The following is a 23641-nucleotide window of genomic DNA, read 5'->3' on the forward strand; positions in this document are numbered from 1 at the left end:
TATATTACTCTCTAATAATTAAATACTCATTAAATTTAACTTTTAGCTGATCTAATGAAAATAATCTTAGTTGTTGTCGAAGTGAACCCTAAGCCTTCATGTCTAATGCATATTGTGAAGGCTTTGGGCCATGAGCCATGTAGATGAAAAATTAAGGGAAGGAGTTGGATCGTGGACGGTCGTGGACCATGAGACCGCAAGCCTTATTAGACTTTTAGTTAATCTTTAAGTGGCCTTGGGCCCAGTTACAATAAGGATATTGTAATAATTTCCTTTTATTAGTATATGAGTTTGTTGTGGGAGTGGGGAATTCATTTTGGAATATTCTATTATTTACGTTGTTTGGAGTAGCTTCCTCTCGAAGAAAGCATTATCCCTGTCATTTACAGATTTGATTCAATATAATTTACTATCTATTATATAAATATAATTCTCAATCTTCTACACTGTTACAATATAATAAATAATTTAATTTTTTTAAATCTCAAAATAATATTATTATTAAAAAATAATATCATGATAATATTTTATTTAATTTTTAATTTTCATGCAATTCACTATTCAAACCTCCCTTAAATTTATCCACTTGTCATATTTTTTTTTAGTTTTAAAATTTTTTAAATGTGATACATTTTTTTAAGAGTACACATATTTATTTAACTAATACTTGATTTGTTACTTAACTAATATATGATTTGTTATTTTTATCATTTTATTTAAATACATACATATCTAAATATTCAGATAGAATGATAAAAATGACAAATCATATATTGATCAGATAAAAGTGTATGATATAAGAGTTAAATTTAGAATTTTTCTTCTTATTATAACACCTTGAAAATATTAAATACAATTTTCCACTGTAAAACCCATTCTTTCCCCATCTTTCGTTTGTTCCGGCAAAACAATAGTACATCACTACAAATAATAATTTATTTTTGCTTCTCTCTCCTTAATTTGGATTTTGTATGCGAAGGACGATGAGATATCCGCATAATTAGCACAATTTTGTTCTTTTGTAAGAGAAAAAGAAAAATAAATTCCAGGCGAGAGAGCCAAGGTTTCGAAAATTTTTTAGAAAATAAAATCAACACGTCTCGGAGAATCAGTCATATTGAGATCATGCATATACCGATGTTTAAAGAGGACTAGAGTAGAGTGCTTGAAAGGAGGGTTGGTTTTGATTCAGATATGGAATGAGATAGTTTTAGATAAAAATGAAATTTGAAAAAAATATTATTATTATAATATTATTTTTTAATATTATTATTATTATGAGATTTAAAAAAGTTAAATTGTTTACTGTATTTTGTATGAGAATTTTAAAAAGTTGTAATGGTAAGATGAGATGAAATTAGACATTTTCTAAATCCAAACGAGGCTATATCTTCATTTAGATTTTTAGAAAAAAGAAATTAGAGAAATTGAGAAAGAACAAAAGAAAACGGAAATTAAATACAAATTTAGAGAGTGAGATGAGATGAGATGAGAATTTTGTAAATAGTAATAAGATATTACTCCTGATGATTTGCTATAGATATTGAGAATTTTGAGAAATTTTCCAAACAAACCTTAAGTGATCAAAAGAGAGAAATTTGCAATGAAGTGCTTGGGGAGAACTAGATTGCTCCTCATGATTGGCTATGAATATTGCCAGCTTCATTCTCTCTGTCAAATATTAGTAACCCCCAATATTTTATAGTGTGGTATTTATTTTGATTTTGTTTTGTTTGAATAGTATATAACTTTCATTAAAAAAAAAAGTCCCGAATAAGTATTTGTGATATTGGATTTATAAATAAACTATTTACATAAGTCATTGTTAATTGAAATTGGATTTGAGAAGTTGTATATAATTGTGTAAAAGTCTTGATAAAAATATAATTGAAATAATTATATAAATGTCAATCTTCTCAGTCACTCATGCCGTTCTAGCATACTCTGCAGATTCAAGTTAAGAATAATAGCAAGAACTCAACTAAAAAACGTGGTGATAATTAATAATTATATGAATCTTGAGAAGTTCTAATGTCATACACCTGGAGCAATGTAGCCAAAAGAGCCTGACATAGATGATATTGTAGCCTCTTATCCCTTTTTTATAAGCATCTTACCAAAATTACCTATTTGTGCATTAAAGTTGAAATTTGCTTGACTTCACGTCTTGATGAACAATGGGTTGTGAGCAGTCGTGGTGCATATAGGTGAGCCCTTGAGCAACCCCAACTCCTATATGCAACCTCTTAGGCCAATCTAGACAGTCTATGTGACAGAATGAACTTGAGTCAGTTGATACTCCACTCTTCCCATATTGCAGCCATTGGTCTAGGCTACAATTTTTTGTATAATCGTAGATAAAAAAAGTTTTGAATTGTCACTAGAGATATAGCACAACAACTTCACTATGTTGGGATGTTGAATTGAACCCAGTATTTCAACTTCTGCTAGAATTTTTTTTGTCAAGCACCCTTTCTTCAAGCTTTCCGCTATTGCAGATGAACTTCTCCACAAGAACATTATCACGTGAATTATTAAAAGAAACACGGTATACCTTCCCTAATCCACCACGACTGGCAAATCACATTATTTTCTATCAGTCCCAACAAAATGTTTGATTCTGTGAAATTCAGATTCTAGAATTAGGTGGCTTCCATCTGGAGTCCAATCTAGGCTTTCCTTTTCTGTAAATTCAAACAATAAAGAATAAGATTAATAAACATCAGACAATTTCCATCACCAAACCTATCATCCAAGCCAATTGGTATGAAGTTTTGCTTGAACTTTGGTGGTTCAATTTGCACTCATCATCAAGGTTTAGTGATGGGTTACTGGCACAGAGGCCAGGATTGTTAAAGAAGCTGTTGGCATATGCATCATTTTTTAATCCAATAGGGACACTCCTAACCAGATGATTGGAAGAGAGATTGAGCAAAGTGAGCTTGATTAGGAGGCCGAGTTATGGTGGAATTTGGCTAGATAGTTGGCTTTTTGACAAGTCCAATTCGCTAAGGTCTCGTAAAAAACCAAATTTTTATGGAATATGTCCAAAGATTGCATTTCAACTAAGGTTTAAAGTACGAAGGGAATTCCAAGATATAATATCTTATGGAAGGGAGTCTGAAAGTCAGTTCCAATCAAGCAAAAGAGTTGTCAGACGAGAAATAGTTGTTAACTCTAGAGGAATGTTACCATTCAAGAGGTTATTATTCACCTCAAGAACAACCAAATTCCTCTAGGAAGAAGCTCTCGGCCTCTAGAATTTTACCTGAAAACTCGTTGTTGCTCATCAACCATGAAAGCTTCCATGAAAATCTCTCAGGAAGCTCACCCGTAAAAGAATTATCACTTAACATCAAGATGCTCGTGTTTAATGATATCCACAAACCACTAGGAATATGCCCAGAGAGTCGATTTCTGTAAACAATAAAAATATTCAAACTGCTGCAATTTCCAAGCAACCTAGGTACTTCTCCGCCAAGATTGTTTTCAAAAGCGTCCACTCTCACCAATCTACCATTGTCACACAAGTGTTCTGGAAATTCGCCCGTAAACCAATTGGACGCAACCTGAAACTTTTAAAGCATTGAATATCGACCAAAGTCTGGAGGCAAAGTACCTGAAAAACTGTCACAAAACACTCTAAGAATTATCAACCCCAGAAGACAACCAATGCCATCTAGGATTTTACCGGATAACAGATTGCAAAACGAACTCAGACCCGAAAGTTTTTAGAGTTTTCCAAAATATTGAGAATCATCCTAGCCAAATTATTCTCCAAGAGATCAATGAAGTCTAGGTTCAAAGCTTCAACAACCTGAGGAATCTCTCAGAAAATTTTTTTTTGTAAAGGTAAACTATATGTAAATTCTTTGGCATGAACAAACTGCTCAGAATTTTCCCGCTTAGACAGTTGCTCGACAAATCCAAATGCTTTAGTGATGCCATCTCTCCAATCATGTTTGGGATTTCCCCAACAAAATTCATCTGGGCCATCCAAAGCTTCAGCTTCTTTTGCCAGGTGAACTCAGAAGGCAACATCGATGTCATTTTAGAATTAAATATCAATCTCAGTTCTTTAAGATTAGACAAATTTCCAATCTCCGACGGGAAAGAACCGATAAACGAGTTAAAAGTAATGAAAAAATGTTGTTTCAACAATGATACCAGTCATACTGTATTGATTGTTTATATAGAAGATTACATAGTTGAATTACAAGTTACAGATAAATGCAAACAAGTGTAGATCAATAAAGTAACTAAAAATAAGATAAAGCTACTAAGTACATATAACTAAAGATAAGATAAGACAACTTCTTGATAATGTGTTCCACAGATTTATCCTCATTTGAATGGTTGTTATCAAGTGATCTTGGTATAGCAAGACTCTCGGGACACATATCTTTAACATCCCCCTTCAAGGTAATGGAAAGGTCACGAATCATTAATTTGTCAAGAAGTAGTAGGAAGTGTGCTAGAGATAGATCCCATCAAATGGTTGTGCAGAAGTGGAGATATATTTTGCCTGGATGCCCTTATTGAAAACTTTTTTCCAAATAAAATGGTAATTCACCTATATGTACTTAGTGCAAGCATGAAATACTGGATTAGATGAAAGGGCCAAAGCACCAATGTTATCAACCCATAAGGAGGGACCAATTGTGAGTGGTATGTGGAGTTCCTGAAATAGCATCCTTATCCAGTAAAGTTTAGCCACTATGAGAGTCATAGACCTGTATTCAACTCTAATGCTAGACTTGGCTACAACTAGCTGCTTATTAGCAGACCAAGAGATGAGACAAGGTCCAAAGTATATGCAATAACCAGAAGTGAACTTCCTATCATCATGACTACCAGCCTAATTAGAGTCACAAAAACCATTAAGTTGAAGTGATCCTTTGATGAGCTGGAGAATAAAGTGTAAAGTGTCTTTGAGATATCACAACACTCTTTTGGCAACAACAAAATGATCTATGATGGGACAATTAAGAATTGACACATATGGTTTACACTATAAGATAGGTCTGGTCTTTTGAGGGTCAGGTATTGAAGAGCTCCCACCAGAGTGCGATATTCAGTAAGGTCAGGTAATGGATCACCCAAAAATCTTGATAGCTTTGCACCAGCAATTTTAGCGCAATGCAGTAAATCAGCAGCATATTTTCCTTAATGAAGAAGTAGTCCAGCAGAGGTCTTTGTGACCTGAAAGCCCAAAAAATAAAAGAGTGGTCCAAGATCTTTAACAACAAAGTCACAACCAAGATTAGTAATATGAGCATCAATAGATGGGGAAGAATTGCTAGTAACAATTATGTCATCAACATAAATAAAGAGAAATACGGAGATGTTGTGGTGATGAAAGGTAAAGAGAGAGGTGTCAACAGTTGAACCAATGAATCCAAGAGCCAGTAGAGCTTGGGACAACCGCAAGAACCAAGCTCTAGGAGTTTGTTTAAGTCCATAGATGGACTTGTTCAACCGACACACATAATCAAGAAGGTGGGGATCCTCAAATCCTTAGGGTTGCTCCATGTAAACTTCTTCTTCAAGATAACCATGTAGAAAGTTATTAGATATGTCAAGTTGATAAATAAACCAGTCATGGTGCACAGCTAGGGCCAAAAATAGCTTGATTGTAGCAGGTTTCATAACAGGGTTAAAAGTATCATTAAAATCAACTCCTTCAACTTGATCAAATCCTTTAGCTACCAATTTGGCCTTGTATCAATCAAGGCTCCTGTCAAATTTTTGTTTAACCTTAAACACCCACTTATTCCTCACAACTTATTTATGATAAGGTCAGGGACATAAGTTTCAGGTTTGCTGGTCCCTCACTGCCTCTTTATAGGTTTAGGGTTTAGAGGGTAAGGTTATAGTGCAGAGGGCTTGGAATGGATATTTAGTAGAATAATAGAGATGATAGTCTAGAAATTGTTTAGGTTTCAAGAAGTTGGTCTTAGAACGAGTGATAATTTGGATAGAGGAGGGAGCGAGGGTAGAAGCAGGAAGCGGTGGATCATGTGCAGGTGAAATGGGTGGTAACTCACTAGAAGAATGTGTAAGTGTTGATGCTAGTGTAGAGATGGTTTCAGCAATGAGTTGTGTGAGGGCATGGGGTAGAGGAAATTTCATTTGGTGCAGGAAGGAGGAAAAATTTTTAGGAGAAACAGGCATAGGTGAGGTAGGAGAATTAGAAGTAGGAAATAAAGGAACTGAGATAAAGGGTAGAGAGTTAGAGACTGAACCTGATTGTAAAGAAGTGATAGAGGTAGGGAAATGGTCCTGCAAAGGTGGAGAAGCAACATCTGTACCCCATGTAGTCTGAGCGGAGAAACTCAACTCATCAAATATGATATGTCATGAGATATAAACTTTTTTTTATTGTAGGTCAAGGCAACGATAACCCTTCTGATTTGTACTATACCCAAGAAACACATATTTTTTTACTTCTAAAAGCTCATTTGTGTGGGTTGTAAAATCTAAGAAAATGATAGCATGTACAACCAAAGGTTTTAAGGAAAGAGTAGTCAGGTTATTTTTTGGAAAGAGTGAAGTAGGGAGATTGATTAGTTAGTACAGGTATAGGGAGCCTATTGATAATATCAGTGGTTGTGAGAAAGGCGTCAACCCAGTACCAAGAGGGAAGTTGAGATTGGGCTAGGAGAGATAGCCACATCTTAGTGATATGGCTGTGTTTTCTCTCAGATACTCCATTTTGCTCATATGTATAAGGGCAAGTGAGCTTGTACAGTATTCCATGTGAAGAGATAAAGTCTTAAAATGCAGTGGAAAGATATTCTCCACCATTATCAGTGAGAAGTAGTTTAATTTTGTTGGAGAACATGTTTTCTACTAGTTGTTTGAATTTGATAAAGCAAGGAAAAACATCAAATTTCAGTTTTAAAAAGAGTAACCATGTAAACCTTGAGAAATCATCAATAAATAGAACATAAAGTTTACAACCACTAACTGAAGAAACTAGGGAGATCCATACATCCGAGTATATCAACTCAAGAGGATATGTGGATCTGTTATTGGACTCAAGAAATGGAAGCTTGTGACACTTGGCTACTTGCATGACTCACAGACATGATTAAACTTTATAGAACCAGAAATTGGTAACATAGAATTTCTAACTATCTAGAGATGGTGGACTTAGAGGCATGACCCAATTTGGAGTACAAAATGTGAATTGGAGCTTTAACATCTTGCAAGGTAGTGAATGAGGAAAGAAGAGTAGCTTTGGGAGTTGATTTGTTGAGTTCCAGCTGCTTCATGTACATAGGGTATAAGCCCACTACACTTTGCCCTTAGAGGAGATTTCTTTGGTCTGTAGATCCTTCACAAAAAAATTAGAAGATGTGAGAACAAAATAACAATTATTATCACTACAGAACTTTTGTATGGATGGGAAATTAAAAGATGCACTAGGGCAATGTAATATGTTATTCAGGAGGAAGCTATTTTTATAATTAAATAGCAAAGAGGTACTAGTGTTAGTGATGAGCAGACCTTCTCAATTGCCTATTGTAACCTTGTCAGTGCCTTAATAAAGTTGTTGATGTAAGGTCAAGTTCTCTAGCTCAGTTGTAATGTGATTACCAGCACCATTGTCTAGATACCATTGTTGTTCAGCTTCTTATGCAACATGAGTGTGTGTTTCCATGGCTGCCAACTGTGGTGGTAGATGCCTGCCTAGATAAGGAAAATCCATTCTGTGGTAGCAATAATGGGCCTAATGATTGGTCATGCCACATATTTGACATGGTGGAAATTTGTTGGAAAAGAATGGATTATTGGAAGACTGTGGTTTGGGTGATTTGGAACCATAAGTGGAATTAGGAGCACGATGAGAGTAGGTTCATGGTTTACATTGCAGTTGGGAGAACTTGTGTTTCTTGCCATGTTGGGGTATTTGTTTGTGAGTAAAGCATGCAAACTAGGTACCACCAATGGAAAGTTTTTTGGTCTAAGATTCAAGTAATTGCTTATCATTGAGCAATTTAGCTTGTAAGTCATCAAAGGAAATTGGATTATCCTAGGTAGCAAAGCTGAGGGAAGTGATAAAGGAATTATAAATGGGGTTGAGACCTCCAACAACATAGGACATCAAGTTTTAGATAATCAGAGCAAGTTTTAGATCTTTTTGTAAAGTTTAGAGTTGTTGTTTCAGATGTGAAATGCGGGATCAAGATTGAGGTGCAAACCTGCTAGCCAATGCATTCCAAACCAGCTTGGACATTGTAAGTCCATAAACTGTAGAGAGAATTTTCTCACTAAGGGTGGCATTTAACCATGCCAAAAAACATTGATCCTTCTTCTGCCAAACCAAGTAACCTGGCTTGACATCAAAAGTAGATTTCCCAGTGGAATCAAGAAGAAATTAAGGAGGGCACACTTCTAAGCCAACAACAATGCTTAGTAAGTCATGGCTTCTAAGAACTGGAATGAATTGAGTAGTTCAATTCAAATAATTGGTTCCATCTAATTTGACAGAAACCAAATGTGTGATGTTTGGAATGACAAAGTGAGAAACAACAAGTTATGAAGATAAAGCCATATTGGATCGAAGAGCGTAATCTAATTATTGCTTTGATACCAAGTCAAAAGTAATGAAATAATGCTGGTTCAACAATGATACCAGTCATATTGTATTGATTGTTTATATAGACAATTACACAGTTTGAATTACAACTTATAGATAAATGTAAACAAGTGTAGATAACTACAGGTAACTAAAGATAAGATAAAGCAACTAAGTACATATAACTAAAGATAAGATAAGGCAACAAACTCTTGATAAGCTATGTAGTAATTTGATATTCCACAGATTTATCCTCACCAGAATGGTTGTTTTCAAGTGATCTTGGTATAGCAGGACTCTTGGGACAAATATCTTTAACAAAACAGACACATGAAAAGGTTGAGTGTCCTCAGTTCTGTCAACTGCCAAATGGATTATGGGATGTTCCTAGTGAAGTTGTTGCCTTCGAGTTTGAGATTCCGAAGCCAATCCATGCGATGAATGTCATCAACGATGGCTCTAGCGACAGCGTTCTCAGAGAGGTCGAGGCATTGGAGCTTGTAACAGTTATAGAGAGCTCTCGAGAACTTAGTTGAGGCGAAATTGTTATCTGAAAGATCAATGGATGTGAGATTCTTGAGGTTGCAAATGAAGGGCGGAACTGTTCTAGATATGTTTTTGCATAAAAATAATGAATAATTCTACTCATCACCCCTACACTACACATCACACCTGATTTATATATATATATATATATATATATCTTTTTATTGTTTTTCCCTTAGCAAGTATGTGGTGTATGGATGATGAGTAGAAAAATTCAATTAGTTTAATAGACATAAAATTTTAAACAATTAAACACGTGTGGTGTGTGGTGTGTGGTGTGTGGTGTATGGTGTAGGAGGCTGGATAGCATTCCTCAAAAACAATTTACCTTCCCAAAAACTCTTTAAAATATTACCTAGTACTTAATTTTTATTGGTCATTAATAAAATCTCACATTCTCACATTAATTTTTTTTTTTTTTTTTTCACATCTCATAAGAGGTAAGAAAATATAACAGTCTCTTTTTACAAGCTATTTGATAGATTTACAACCTCATTTTTTTCTATTTATTTATACTTTTCCTTTAAATTCTTCCACTAGCTAACTTATTTTGATTGATTTTGTTAGTAATATATATGCTACCACCAAGTTAACAATTAGGAGTGAAGACAACAAATCTCATATGACTATTCTTATCTATATTATAAAGGCTTTACAACATTCAATTTTAGATTTAATAAAGAAATTTATTTTTCGTTTGCTTAATTTTTATCCTTTGCTTATATGCTCTTATAATGTATTTGTAGGAAAATGTTGATTTTTTATTATTTGATCGATTTTGACCAAGTACAATATTAGTTTTTTACTTTAATTTTTTAAACATATATTTGATAATGCACACATACTAATATAGAAGGAGGCTACAAGAATTTATATGCTTTTATATTTATGTCGGTTGGCCTCCAACAAAAACTTCCTAGTTTCACCTCGGTGCTGATTGTTGATGCCAATTTTGGTATGCCTGCTTCCTCTACGCTACCTACAAACAAAGTGAATTTTGATAGCTTGAAGGGGAGCCTCTGATATCTAAGTCAGTTGATATCCTTCGAAGTGTACAAAGGGAGAGAAGAAGGACCATACCCTTGAGCTTACTTTCCCTTCCCTATATATTTTGCTCAGGTGCTATCTTGGTCCTTCCTTTTGGTGGTCTGACATTAGCTCATATTGAGAGGGCTCATTACCGCATTTAATGTGGTGATCTCTTCTGGGCCTTTGTCATTACAGCCTGACACAGACATGTCTCTTGAAATGTTACTTCGGTGCATTGAATGCTATAACCCTTTCTAGGCATAGGGCATGAGGTGGCAATTCCAACCTATCTTACCAATCGAGTCAGCATGGAAGCACTAGCCCATCCCGTTGGTACAAGTTCCTCTAGACTACACTTTGCTGGGGCAAGACTGGGTGGGCACATTGGCTGTAGGGTTTTCTCTTATGGGTACCTGTCTCATTGTCTATGAATGGACCTCTGGGCACGTTAGATGTTGCATATTTCCACTAGTACGGATCGTAATCTAATTTGTTTAGCCATCAATTTAATTAAAGGGCAATGGGCTGAAACCATTGATCCAGGATATTTTATATATATATATATATATATATATACACTAGCAGTGAGTAACGTGCAATGCACGTTTTTCTAGTGACTAATATCCATAAAATGTAAAAATAATATTTTTTTAAATAAAATTAATTAGTCAATAATTTAATGTACAGGAGTAGAAAAATAAATTTTAACAAACATTATAATGATAACAAAATGTTACAGTAATATGAGTAATATGAAAATTAAAAGATTTTGGATATTCTAGCAATAGTTTTCTTAATAAAATATATTAATGGTAGAATTTAAGCACACTACTCAATGACTCAGGGAGCACTAAAAAAAATCATTTTATCTAAATGATTTTAGTTAATTAAGAATATTATGAGATTTAAATTATATTAAAAACTCTAATTATTTATATGATTTTATTCTCTTAAAAATATTTAACAAAACTCTATTTTTTATTTTATAATAAAAGATTAATATTTTATAAATTAAAGTTGAATTTATATTTTAATTATCTATTTTAAATTTGTTTACTTTTAATGTTTTAACCTCTACTGTTGAATCAATTTTGGAGATTCAAGATGAATGGTTGAGATTTAAAATCTCAAATCTTAATTTTTCCAATCATTGTTCATTACTGTTGGCTTATATGATTTTATTCTCTTAAAAATATTTAACAAAACTCTATTTTTTATTTAATGATAAAAGATTAATATTTTATAAATTAAAGTTGAATTTATATTTTAATTATCTATTTTAAATTTGTTTACTTTTAATGTTTTAACCTCCACTGTTAGATCAATTTTGGAGATTCAAGATGAAGGGTTGAGATTTAAAGTCTCAAAACTTAATTTTTCCAATCACTATTTATTACTGTTGGCTTTTAACGTGAACAGTAATCACTATTCAATATTTTTTACTCTTAACCTGAACAATAATAACTATTCATTACGGTTGACTTTTAACGTAAACAGTCAATACTGTTCATTACTATTCGCGTTATACATGCTTTTAAGATATAAGAAGATATATATATATATATATATATATATATATATATACTAGCAGTAGAGTGATGTCCAAGGGACGTTTGCCTAATTCAGTAAAACTTTATCTTTTATTTAATGATGAAAAATTAGTATTTTATAAATTAAAGTTAATTTTATGTATATGATATAATATTTATATTTTAATTATCTATTTTATGTTAGTTTAAATCAATATTTAAACTTCTACCGTTAGATTAAATCTGAAGATTCAAGATGAAGGGTTGCGATTTAAAACCTAAAAACTAACATTTTCCCTCACTTTTCATTTCTCCCTCTCTCTCCTTCCCCATGCACGTTTGCCTAATTTAGTTAATTAAAAATATTATCATATTTAAATTATGTTAAAGCTCTAATTATTTATATAGTTTTAATTTCTTAAAAATACTTAGTAAAATTTCATCATTTATTTAATGATGAAATATTAGTATTTTATAAATTAAATTTGATAGTTTATGTATGATATGTTATTTATATTTTAAATTAGTTTAAATCAGTGTTTTAATAAGAGAAATTATTTATATATAAATTTTAACAAAAGAAATTATTTATTATAGTGATAAATATTATAGTCTTATAATTGTATCTCTAAATTTTAATAAAAATTATTTATATAATTTTAAAGTATGTAAAATTTGCACAATATCTTTAAACAAATTTTAGATTCCAAACGTTAGATTTTACAATAAAAAACCCCAGCCTCTCTCTCTTTCTCCCTCACTTTTCTCCCCCTGGCTCTCTCTCTCTCATCCTTCTCTTTCAGCGTACGTCATACGCAGCTCTCCCCATGCCCAATTCCTCCACTGCCCAGCCCGGCACCGCCATGCGCAGGTGCGCCTCACCGCCCCTTCCACCGACACCACCTCACTCCGGCGAGTCCCCCCACACCAGTCTCACTCTCTCACGCTCTCTTCCTCTCTCTCGGCAGTGCACAGCCCGAATGGGCTTGATGTTGCTGCGCTGTCGTGCGCCATCCTCCGGTGCCACCACCTCCACGGTAGCCTCCCCTCCCACCAACCATCCTCCTCCAGCAAGCTCGACCTCCATCTTCCTGTCATTTGCCCTCACGAAGTCCACCTCTCTCTTGCAAGGGTTCTCCACACTCGCGGAGGAGCTCCACCTCCTCTAGCCACCGCACCACCACCGAGACCTCCTTTGGCCACCGACCACCTCTCATAGCCATCCCCACGTCTAGCCGAGCCACCAAGCATGCTCACCTTTCCTCACGGACGCCCACTTCCCCTTAGGCCACCTCCACCACCGTACGCCGCCACCCACAGCATGTGACCACCCTCTCCGACATCCTCAGACCACCACCGACCCATCCCAACCACCCATGGCCCCGATCTGCCACCTATGCTCCCTCACTCTCTCACGGCATCTCTCCCTCTCACACACGGCCAGTTTTCCCTTCACCACTGTGATTTGTGTGGTGATTTTTTTTATTTTGTGATAATTTTGTGGTGATTTTTTTACTTTGTAGTATTTTTGTGATGATTGCCGTGATTTTGCTTTGAGGATGCAGAGAGGAACGCGGAGATATAGTGGTTTTACTGTGTTCACTACTATTCATGACTACTGTTCATTACTGTTCACGTTATAGCCTCTTTTAAGTATAAGAAGATATATACACACATAGAGAGAGAGGAGTTGACTCTTTCTTGCCACCAAATGGCATTATGAAAGTATGATTTGTTTAGTGTCACCCAGGAGCTTTCCAGTCTCCTCCGAGAGAGCCAAAGCCTTCCAAACTAACCTGGAAATTGTGATATTATGTTTATGTCTACTGAGAAATTATTTGGAGGACCAACCAAACAACAGATCTAGCTGGTCGAGTCATGAACACAATCTGCAGCAGCAGCGCAAGGAACAGTTCGGATTAATTACACCTCGTTCGCATCATATCTCGTCTGAACAGTTCGGAACAATTACATCTCGTTTGAGCAGTTCAGATATATATTAAGCAGTTCAGATATATATATAATATGGTGTTTGATCTAATTTAGCATTACCCTTTGATTATGTAAGCTGCAAGGTAACGCACACTTAAGGAGAAGGTAATCATTTGGCTGATGGCTTGGCTAATTGTGGTCAGCACAGCAGGGAGTTCAGCTGAAGTGATCTCAAATATTCTGTGAATAATAATAAAAAAAATAATAAAATATTAAATAATAAATAATAATAAAAATAAATAATAAAATAATAAATAGTAGTAGAGTGTTCACACTCCACTATCCTAAATGGCCAAACAATACGTGCGGAAGGGCCTAGAGGACTTCAACCTCAAACAAAACACCAAGAAACTCTCATCCATGGGCATTGGAGGGGATTTATAAGCCCAATAAACACGTATGAGTTCGCTGGGCCTCGAGGGCAAGGCCATTTCAAGAGTGGGAAGAAGGTTTTTGAGATTTAACAATCGACTCCCATTCAATTGTATTAGCTACAGAGATGACTCATGAGATGAGAAGATTTTTGGAAGTCAGCCAAGGATTGCTAAAATCAAGTCGGTTTCCAAACAATTAGCCTTGTTTGTTTTCAAGAAACATCTCATCTCATCTCATCTCATCTCATTTCATCATTACAACTTTTTCAAATCCCTATACAAAATAAAATAAACAATTCAACTTTTTCAAATTTCAAAATAAAAATAATATTAAAAAATATATTCTAACAATATTTTATTCAACTTTTTAACTTTAATCTCATCTCATCTTTAAAAACAAACGATCCTTGAGACACCTAAGTCCACCAAGCTAACTTATCTCGAACACCTTGTCTAATCTCAAAATTGGTGCAAACTGACACCCATTTTAACAGCTGGCTCGCAAACACACCATTTATCGTTGACCAATTGCAATTATAAAAAATAAATCAATCAATCAATCAAAAATCAAAACCCAAGATACCCTGACAATGTGTAGATGTATCGATAAATAAATTAAGACATTAATTTTGCCCTATTTTAAACCGTTTAAACACAACTCGTCCAACCTAGTACCAGTACTGATTCACACGCCAATAATTAAAATTCTCTGCACCTTAGACCAAAAGCATATAACATACCAGATATGTCCGTCCAACCAAACAATGGAACTGGTTCACAGGTTAGAAATTCAACTATCTTTGTCAGCAAGCCGTCACATGACAGCATGCTGTCATGAAATAGACATTGAAAAACAATACAAAATTCTTCAAAACATACCAAAGATATGAACATGGTTTACATCTAATTTCAGCAATATGATGGATACAAACTACATGTTCAACCGCGTCCTACTCTTTCTACGCTTTCAGGCTTGAGTATAGAATGAAATCCAGCCTACCAGTGACACATCACCAAGTGAAAAATTTGTGCATAGCTGGAGTACCCATCTCAAGGAAGAAGACATCATGTAAAGATATAATTAGAAAAATAACTTCATGAATTGGGGAGGAATGATGAAAGGGTATTGCAATCACCGATGATCAAAGAGATGCCTACAAAGGAAAATATCCAATTATCAAATATATATATATATATATATGAAAATGTCAACCCATAACAATATCAAAATAATAATCTAAGCAAACTGAAAACTTAAATAGTGCATAACAAGAGAGTGATTCATAACACATCTAATCTATGAAAAGAAAATAACTAGGCAATAGTGGTCATTTCAGTTTGTATCAGGGGGCAGAAAGTAAAAAGAAGAAAACTGGCTCTGAACAACACAAAAAATGAAATATGGTAGTACTTTCCAGCGGCGAGGTATGCAATTTGCTTTGTGAACTTTGATAGGACCTTAATAACGTCAATTTGAAAGGGTGGAAACTGGAAAGAAGGAGGTCGGCCCCCGCGGGAGGGAGGGTATGGCATGTTAACTACGCCAGTGACCTCATAACCTACACTTTTTTCATACTGCAATGAAAAGACTAGGAAATCATTCCATCGAGAATCTTGAATTTAAAGCTCAAATTGATTCTCCAAATGGTTGAATACAACCTAACTTAAAAGCCATAGGTATATCTAAGATTTCAAGGCATAGGGTGGAATCCACAGTTTGAAAACAAAGACAATTATTCCCAAAGTTTAAGCATGATAAGAGGATCCTACACAATAACCCATACATTATTTCTTCTACATAGGAGTCCTACGGGTTGGATCAAGTGGTAAAAGCCTTGGTCTTGGTGGTATGCTCCCTCCATGTCTACGATTCAAATCATCATGAGTGCAAAGTTTGCTAGGGGCCACCAGACTAGGGAATTTTTTATGCAAGAAGATCCGAGTCAGATGATGCTGAGTTGTCGGATTCCAAGTTGACGGCACTAAAATACTTTGAGATGGCAGATCAGCACAAAGATGTTAGGAAATCGTAATCTTTCCTTGATTGGGACGGTTTTGGACACGTTTCGGTATTTTGACCATAACTTTGGCTACAGGTATCAAAATCGCGAATATGAACCCCAATTCAGAAAGCTCTTTTCGGCATGCACATCGTGGTCACCTAGTTGCGCTCGGTGTGCATCATTTTCGAAGCCAAATTTCACTATTTTCCCCTCAAAATCCATATTTTTAGTTTTTTTGTCTTTTATGATAACATTTCATTTATCGTTTACCAAATGATTCTAAATTCGATATGGATCAAATTTTTGACAGATTACTTATTTTATTAAGTATTTATTATTGGCGTGATTATTGAAATTTTGGGTAAAATTCTGATATAGTCGATTTTCAGCTATTACAACTTGGCTTGTGGGCTAATTTGGTCATTCTTGGATATTAATAATTTTGAATTGAACATCAGAGTTATTTTCTCTATGTTTTGGATTATTCTCGTCTTCCGTCCCTGTGAATTATCTGTTGAAACTAGTTAGCAGAATAATCACTATTCTGTCCGGCGTCAATTGGTCACAACTGACCAATTGAAAATCGACCGTAAACACAGAGAAATTGATCACAATTGACGCCGAACAGAATAATGATTATTCCGCAGGCTTTCAACATAAAATTCATAGGGACGAAAGATAAGAGAATCGCCCATAACACAGAGAAAACGACTTTGATGTTTAATTCAAAATTATCAATATCCAAGAATGACTAAATCAGCCCACAAGCCGGGCTATAATAGCTGAAAATCAACCATATCAGAATTTTATCCAAAACAGCAAAATCTCAATAATCACGCTAAAAATAAATATGTAATAAAAGATGTAATCTACCAAAAATCTGGTCTAAATCGAGTTCAGAATAACTTCCTAAACGATAAATGAAATATTACCATAAAAGAAAAAAATAACTAAAAATAGGGATTCAGAGGGAAAACAGTGGAATTTAGCCTCGAATTGGGGTCATATATGCAATTTTGATACCCGTAACCAAAGTTATGGCCAAAATACCAAAGCGTGTCCAAAACTGTCCCAATCAAGAAAAGATCACAATTTCTTACCATTTTTGCACTGATGTGCTACCTTGAGGTATTTCAACGCGTCAACATGCAATCCAACAACTCAGTATCATTTGACTCGGATCCTCCTGCATCAATTTTTTTCTTGAATTATCCGAGGTGCAAGAAACTGGCTTGTGCACCAGCTAGCTCCCAACAAAAACTCAAATTAAACCCATCAATAAATAATTATTCAACCAAAGTTCAATTTAGCTCCCAGTCAAAATCCAAAATACAATGGTGGAAAAAGCATTATCATACAGTGCTAGTACTATATCTTACGATACCATTATGAAAGAAGAAAAATTGTACCACCGATTTCGGGTCCGTTACACACTGCCTAACACAAACCCCCAAATTCCCAAGCTGGGAAAAAAACACCCTTCCAACAACAAAATTAACAATTTTGAAATCAAAACCCTACATTTACCTCAAAAATAACCTTTGTCACTTGTACTCAAAACTCGGCACCGGTGGCGCATCGAAACTTTCCAAGATCTTCGTCTCGCTTCCGCTAGTAGTTGCTACCGAATCTTTTTTCTTTGCTCCGCCAAACCAGCCTCCGAGCCAACCCGAACCAGAATCCGAAGAAGATCCAGCTGCGGACGCCGGCTCAGGCGTGGGCAGGGCCTGAGGCAGGCCTGGTGACTGGCCCATGAAGGCAGGAAGAGCAGGCATATTGGGTGGGGGCTCTTCGATGACCATGGGCATCTGTTGCTGCGCGCTGAATATACGGTTGAGCATGATCCCGGCTCCTTCGATGAGAGCCAGGAGGACTCCTCCGAAAGCAGCCGATCGAGCCGAGGCGGGGAGGCCCTGGCGCATGGACAGGAATCCACCGGTGGCGGCGCCGGCCACGATTGAGTTCCAGGGGTCTTCCTTCTGGCGGACGTATACCATGGTGCAGTCGAAGGCGGAGAAGAGGCCACCCCAGACGGCAAAGCTTCCGCCGACTCGCGGGGCGTTGAGGCGCACGGCCTGGGAGCCACCGACAAGGCGGGCCCCTGTGGGGGAATTGTAGATTCCCTTCAGGAAGTGGAAGGCCGAGCCTCCAACAGCTCCCATAGCGAAGGCGCCACCTACATCGTCGAGGATACGATCCGGGCAGGGCTCTCTAGATGTCTCCGGCGTCCCCATCAGCTGAAGTTTCTCTAGGGTTTCTTTTGTAGAGGCTTGAGCGTCGTACGGTGATCGAGCAAAATATTCGCACTAGGAAATTGGTTCCAAAACTAATTTATAGTCACGCGTGTCGTGGGGAAAGGGTTCGGAATAGTGGAGCTTCAGCCTTCCATCTAAACGACGAGCGTTTTTATTTTTATTTTTTTCGGCTTTATTTCTAAACAAATAAACGATATGTCGTTTAATTATACGCGTATTGACCAGGCTTACTAAAATGGATGGCGAAGGGAATGAATGGGCTGGGATTGGTCCAGTTTTGGCTGCTCTGTCGGCACGAAGAAGATAATATTATGCATTGTATTTGTACCTACAATTGAGTTTGAGGTTGTGTTTGTTTAGAATGATAATATTTTCTAATATTTCAACGGTTTACTTGTTTGAGTAGGATTGAAAATATTTGTCAATGGAAAACAACATGATTGGTCAACGAAAAATTACTACCATCTGATTTGTCAACAGAAATAAGATGGTTGAAGGGCAAATTAAATCCCTTTTAGGAGCTTCGATTGAATAATGATACGATATGAGAAATTTGTAAATATTAGTAAAATTGTTCATGAATAGTAGTGGGTTTTGAAAAATGAGAAAAAAAAGTTGAATAAAAATATTATTAAGTTAAAATATTATTTTTCAAAATTATTTTTGTTTTTGAAATTGAAAAGGTTGAATTGTTTTTTTATGTTTTATTTAGAAGTTTAGAAAAGTTTTAATAATTAGGTAATGATTAGATAAAAAAAAGTTAAAAACTTAAAATTGAAAATTGTTTGTGTTTAAGTGATATTAAGGAATAAAATTATGAAAAATTTTGAAATGAAATGATATGAGATGTGTTCCCAAACGAAACCAAAGTTATTTTTTCCATCTTTTTGTGAATGGTATGGATCTCAAAAGTACTCATTCTTCTCCATCTCTTTCTTTTTTTATTTTTCTTTTTTTATATGAAACATCAACTTCTCATTAGTGAAATAAAACATTACAACTGTTGGTCAACCCAAATTGGCTGCCGAATACATGTTGGAAAATATCCTACCAAACATTAATATCTTGAGCATTACAAGCAAACCTTGCAAGTTTATGAGATACTACATTTGACTCACTAAAAGCATGAAGGATTGAACAACTTGAAAACCTGTTCATGAGGTGTTGAATATCTTTGACAATATGACCCATCGTTGTAGAGGAATCTGTTTGATCTTGATTATCCTTTACCACCATTAGAGAATCACTCTCAATTTGTAACTCTTGTAAACCCAGTGGAATGCAAAGTTGGAGGCCCCTTAACACTGCAATAAGTTCAATCTCATAGGAATCAATCACTGCCAATTCTCTCTTTGAGCAAGTCATAAGCACTTCACCCTTACTATCTCTTAAAACTACTCCCTCTCCTGCTATTCCTGCTTCATGAAAAACAACTCCATCAACATTCAACTTAACTACATCAGTATGTGGAGGCATACATTTTGTAAATCTACTAACTGTGTTTGGATGTTCTGTTTTGACAGAGTTGCAGAATTTTTGCATTGAAAGTGCCTGTCTAATCACCCAATCTAGACAGAGTTATTTTTCCTCATAAGTCCATTAATTTCTCTTATGCCAGCAGTTCCAAGCAATGAGCAACATTAGTTACAAATATGCTTTTGTTTTGCCTTCTTGATTTAATCTTAGAGATTCCCCAAACAGCAACTGTGAGTCTACAGCTTGCAAGCAAGGAAAGTGCCTTTTTCTAGCATACAACTTGTTGATCACATCGATACAAGGCATGAAGAGTATTCTCTAGTTCTTTTAAACATAATCTACATACATCCTCTTCCACTGATCTTTTTTGTTTCATATTCACCATGGTTGGTAATCCTTCCACACAAGCCCTCCATGAAAAGACTTTCACCTTATTTGGAATACTCAAACTCCAAATGAATTTCCATAGCTTATTTTGATTGTTTGTATTCGAAGATTCTGCCTAGTCTTCTCCCCTCTTCATAATTGTAAATAGTCTATATGTACTCTTCACATAATAATTCCCTTTCCTCTCCATAGTCCAAATCAAACTATCTTCATGCTATTTAGAACTTAATACCATTTTGAGGACTGCATTTGCAGCATTAGGTGGCAGTAAACTTCTTACTTTGGAGACATCCCACCATCTAGTTTGTGAATCAATCAGTGAAACCACTTTTGCACCAACATCCTCAATGACATTCTCATTCACAAAACTTCTTAATTCTTTAACATCTAGAATCCAAGAATCATTCCAAATTTCAATACTTCTTCCATTGCAAACCCTCCATTTGCAACCATGTGATAGTTTGTCCTTAAATAACCATATACCTTGCCATGCATAGGAACTATTGTGTCCCTTCTTTGAATCCAAGATCCTGCTATTTGGAAAGTACTTAGTCTTGTAAACCTTGTAAAATAGACTATCTTCAATATGCATAACTCTCCATCCTTGTTTAGCTAATAAGGCATCATTGAAAATTTTGAGATCCTTGAAACTCATACCCTCTTCGCTCTTTGGTCGCACATCTTTTTCCAACTAATCCAATGGATTCTTCTCTCTCTCTCTCTCTCTCTCTCTCTCTCCTGACCCAACCAAAAACTTGCCATCATTTGCTTAAGCTCATTACACAAAGAAGAAGGCAGCTTAAAACAACTCATAGAATAGGATGGTATTGATAAAGCCATTGCCTTGATTAGTATTTCTTTTCCTCATTGAGACAAGAGTTTATTCTTCCAATTCTGCAGTTTGAGCCAAACCTTATGCTTAATATCAGAAAAAGCAGAAGACTTTGCTCTTACAATCATTGGTGGGAGTCCTAAATATCTTTCATACTGTTCAAATCTTTGTATCCCCCACAATTGTAGCAGATATGTCCTTCTTTCATTAGGCACATTCCCACTAAAGATCACTGTTGTTTTGTCTCTATTTATTTTCTGCCTAGAAACAAATTCACAAATTTGTAAAAGCTCATGCACTGCCATATTTTCATTGAGGTTAGTCACAAAAGAAAACACTATCCTCAGCAAACAAAAGATGATTTACTAAAGGGGCCCCTCGACACACTTTAATCCCACTAATTTGTCTTCTTTCAGTAGCCTTATTCAAAAGAGTAATGAGACCTTCAATACACAACATAAATAAGTAGGGGAATAAAGGATCTCCCTGCCTCACACATTTTGTCGGATAAATTGGTCATTTTGGCTCACCATTTATGAGTATAAAGAAACTCATTGACTTAATACAAAACATTACCATATCAATCCACTTACTAGCAAATCTCATCTGCAGCATCACCTCTTCCAAATAATTTCATCTAACTTATTATAGGCTTTGCTCATGTCAAGCTTGAGGGACATGAACCCTTCTTCTTATTCCTTAAGTAATGGACCATTTCATATGCCACTAATATGTTATTATAAATGATTCTTCCAGGAACAAAAGTTGTTTGAGACTTTGAGATAACATTAGGCAAAATCTGTTTAAGCCTATTAGCTAAGACTTTGGAAATTATTTTATAAACCACATTGCAAAGACTAATAGACCTATACTCACTCACTTTAACAGGTTTTTTGGTTTTAGGAATCAAAGAAATGAAGGTGTGATTCAAAGAACCTGTAAAGTGGCCATCATTCAATGCTTTCAGCACAACTGAGGTAACTGAGCTCCCCACAGTATTCCAACATTATTGAAAAAATATCGGAGGCATTCTATCAGGACTTGGAGCCTTTGTTGGATTTATTTCCTTCAAAGCATCTTCAACCTCCTTTGCTATAAAAGAGCCTTTTAGAATATGATTCATATCAGTTGTTACTCTGCCATGTAAATCTGCAAGAAAGCCCATCTCCCCTTGTTTTGAGTTTGCTTTGAATATATCCTGAAAATAATGCATAATAAGCTCATCATGTTCCTCCCCCTCTTTCCACAGACCTGAATCTATTTGAAGCCTCAGAATCTCATTCTTCCTCCTTCTGTGAGTAGCTTTCCTATAGAAAAACTTTATGTTGTGATCACTCTCCTTTAACCACAAAGCCTTTGACCTTTGCCATCACATGATCTCTGCCATTTCCAACCAAACTTGCAACTCATCTCTAGCCTATTGTAAGCCTTCCATATCTTATGAACTGGATGCACTTTTCTGAAGTTCAAGCAATCGAGCTCGTCCTTGATAAACTTTTGCTTGTACATTCCCAAAGGATTGCTTATTCCATTTAGTCAAATTCTCACTGCACACTGATAACTTATATATAAGATCTTCCATTGCTCTTGTTCCATTAATGACCTGCCAAGATCTATCAATTACTCTTGGGCATTCTTGATCTTTAATCCACATAGCCTCAAACCTAAAGGGTTTCAATCCTCTTCTACTTATACTTCCCCCATCAAGCTGCATTAAATAGGATAGTGATCTGAATATGCTGTAGCTACATGAACTACTTTAGCAAATGGAAACAAAGAATTCTACTGTTCATTGGCCATAAATATGTCCAGTCTTTCACAAATATATTTGCCTTCCTCCTTATTGTTCCACCAAGTGAATTTTGATCCTGAAAAACCCATATCAGCCAGTTCACAGTCACTAACTACCTATCTAAAGTCCTCCATTTGTTCTTTAGGTCTTTTTCTGCCCCCACATTTCTCATTTCTATGCAACAGTTCATTGAAATCTCCAAAAACTAGCCAAACATTGCCTTTCCTCTTCATTGACCTCAAGAGATTCCAAGTCTCATATCTTCTTGCTGTCTCGGGATAGCCATACAGACATGTCATCTGCCGCACAATACTGCCTCTACTCACTTCAGATACTTGAGCATTAATGTGAAAATTTGAATAACTCAAAATGGTGATCATGCGTATAGCATGCATATAACATGATTATTCTTTCCAAAAGTATTACAGTACACTTCAACATCTTCAAGAACCTAAGTTGTAAATCTTTCTTTTCTATGGGGTGAGATAATTAGAAAATTTATTTCCACGTCATGATAATTAAGGTAGATGTGGATGAGCCCATACCTACTTAGGTGCAGTTTGGATAATAAGATAAGATGAGATATTTTTAGATAAAAGTTGAAAGTTGAATAAAATATTTCTATTCAACAGTTCTATGAAATCTCCAAAAACCAGCCAAGCACTGCCTCTCCTCTTCATTGACCTCAAGAGATTCCGAATCTCATGTCTTCTTGCTATCTCAGGATGGCCATACAGACATGTCATCTGCCATATAATACTGCCCCTACTCACTTCAGATACTTGAGCATTAATGTGAAAATTTGAATAACTCAAAATGGTGATCATGCGTATAACATGATT

General features: G+C 35.6%; 1 protein-coding gene across 2 annotated transcripts; it reads right to left on the minus strand.

The window, feature by feature from the left end:
• Positions 1-14773: 14773 nt before the first annotated feature.
• Positions 14774-18384, minus strand: LOC121251090 (mitochondrial import inner membrane translocase subunit TIM17-2-like). 2 transcript variants are annotated; one of them, XM_041150404.1, is made up of 2 exons: positions 17585-18384; positions 14774-15050 (listed from the first exon to the last, which is right to left on the minus strand). In XM_041150404.1, exon 1 carries the CDS (start codon positions 18289-18291, stop codon positions 17602-17604), a length of 690 nt encoding a protein of 229 aa, XP_041006338.1. In that variant the 5' UTR covers positions 18292-18384; the 3' UTR covers positions 14774-15050; positions 17585-17601. The 2 variants fall into 2 exon arrangements, with proteins under 2 accessions (XP_041006338.1, XP_041006339.1); XM_041150405.1 differs by having other exon boundaries at positions 14774-15208; positions 17585-18369.
• Between the last annotated feature and the right edge of the window lie 5257 nt (positions 18385-23641).

The sequence above is a fragment of the Juglans microcarpa x Juglans regia genome, chromosome 2D (genome assembly GCF_004785595.1).
Source record: "Juglans microcarpa x Juglans regia isolate MS1-56 chromosome 2D, Jm3101_v1.0, whole genome shotgun sequence".
NCBI lineage: Eukaryota > Viridiplantae > Streptophyta > Magnoliopsida > Fagales > Juglandaceae > Juglans > Juglans microcarpa x Juglans regia.

Coding starts and splice junctions, on each gene's coding strand:
- LOC121251090 (XM_041150404.1), bottom strand. CDS start 18,291: ATGGGGACGCCGGAGACATCTAGAGAGCCCTGCCCGGATCGTATCCTC.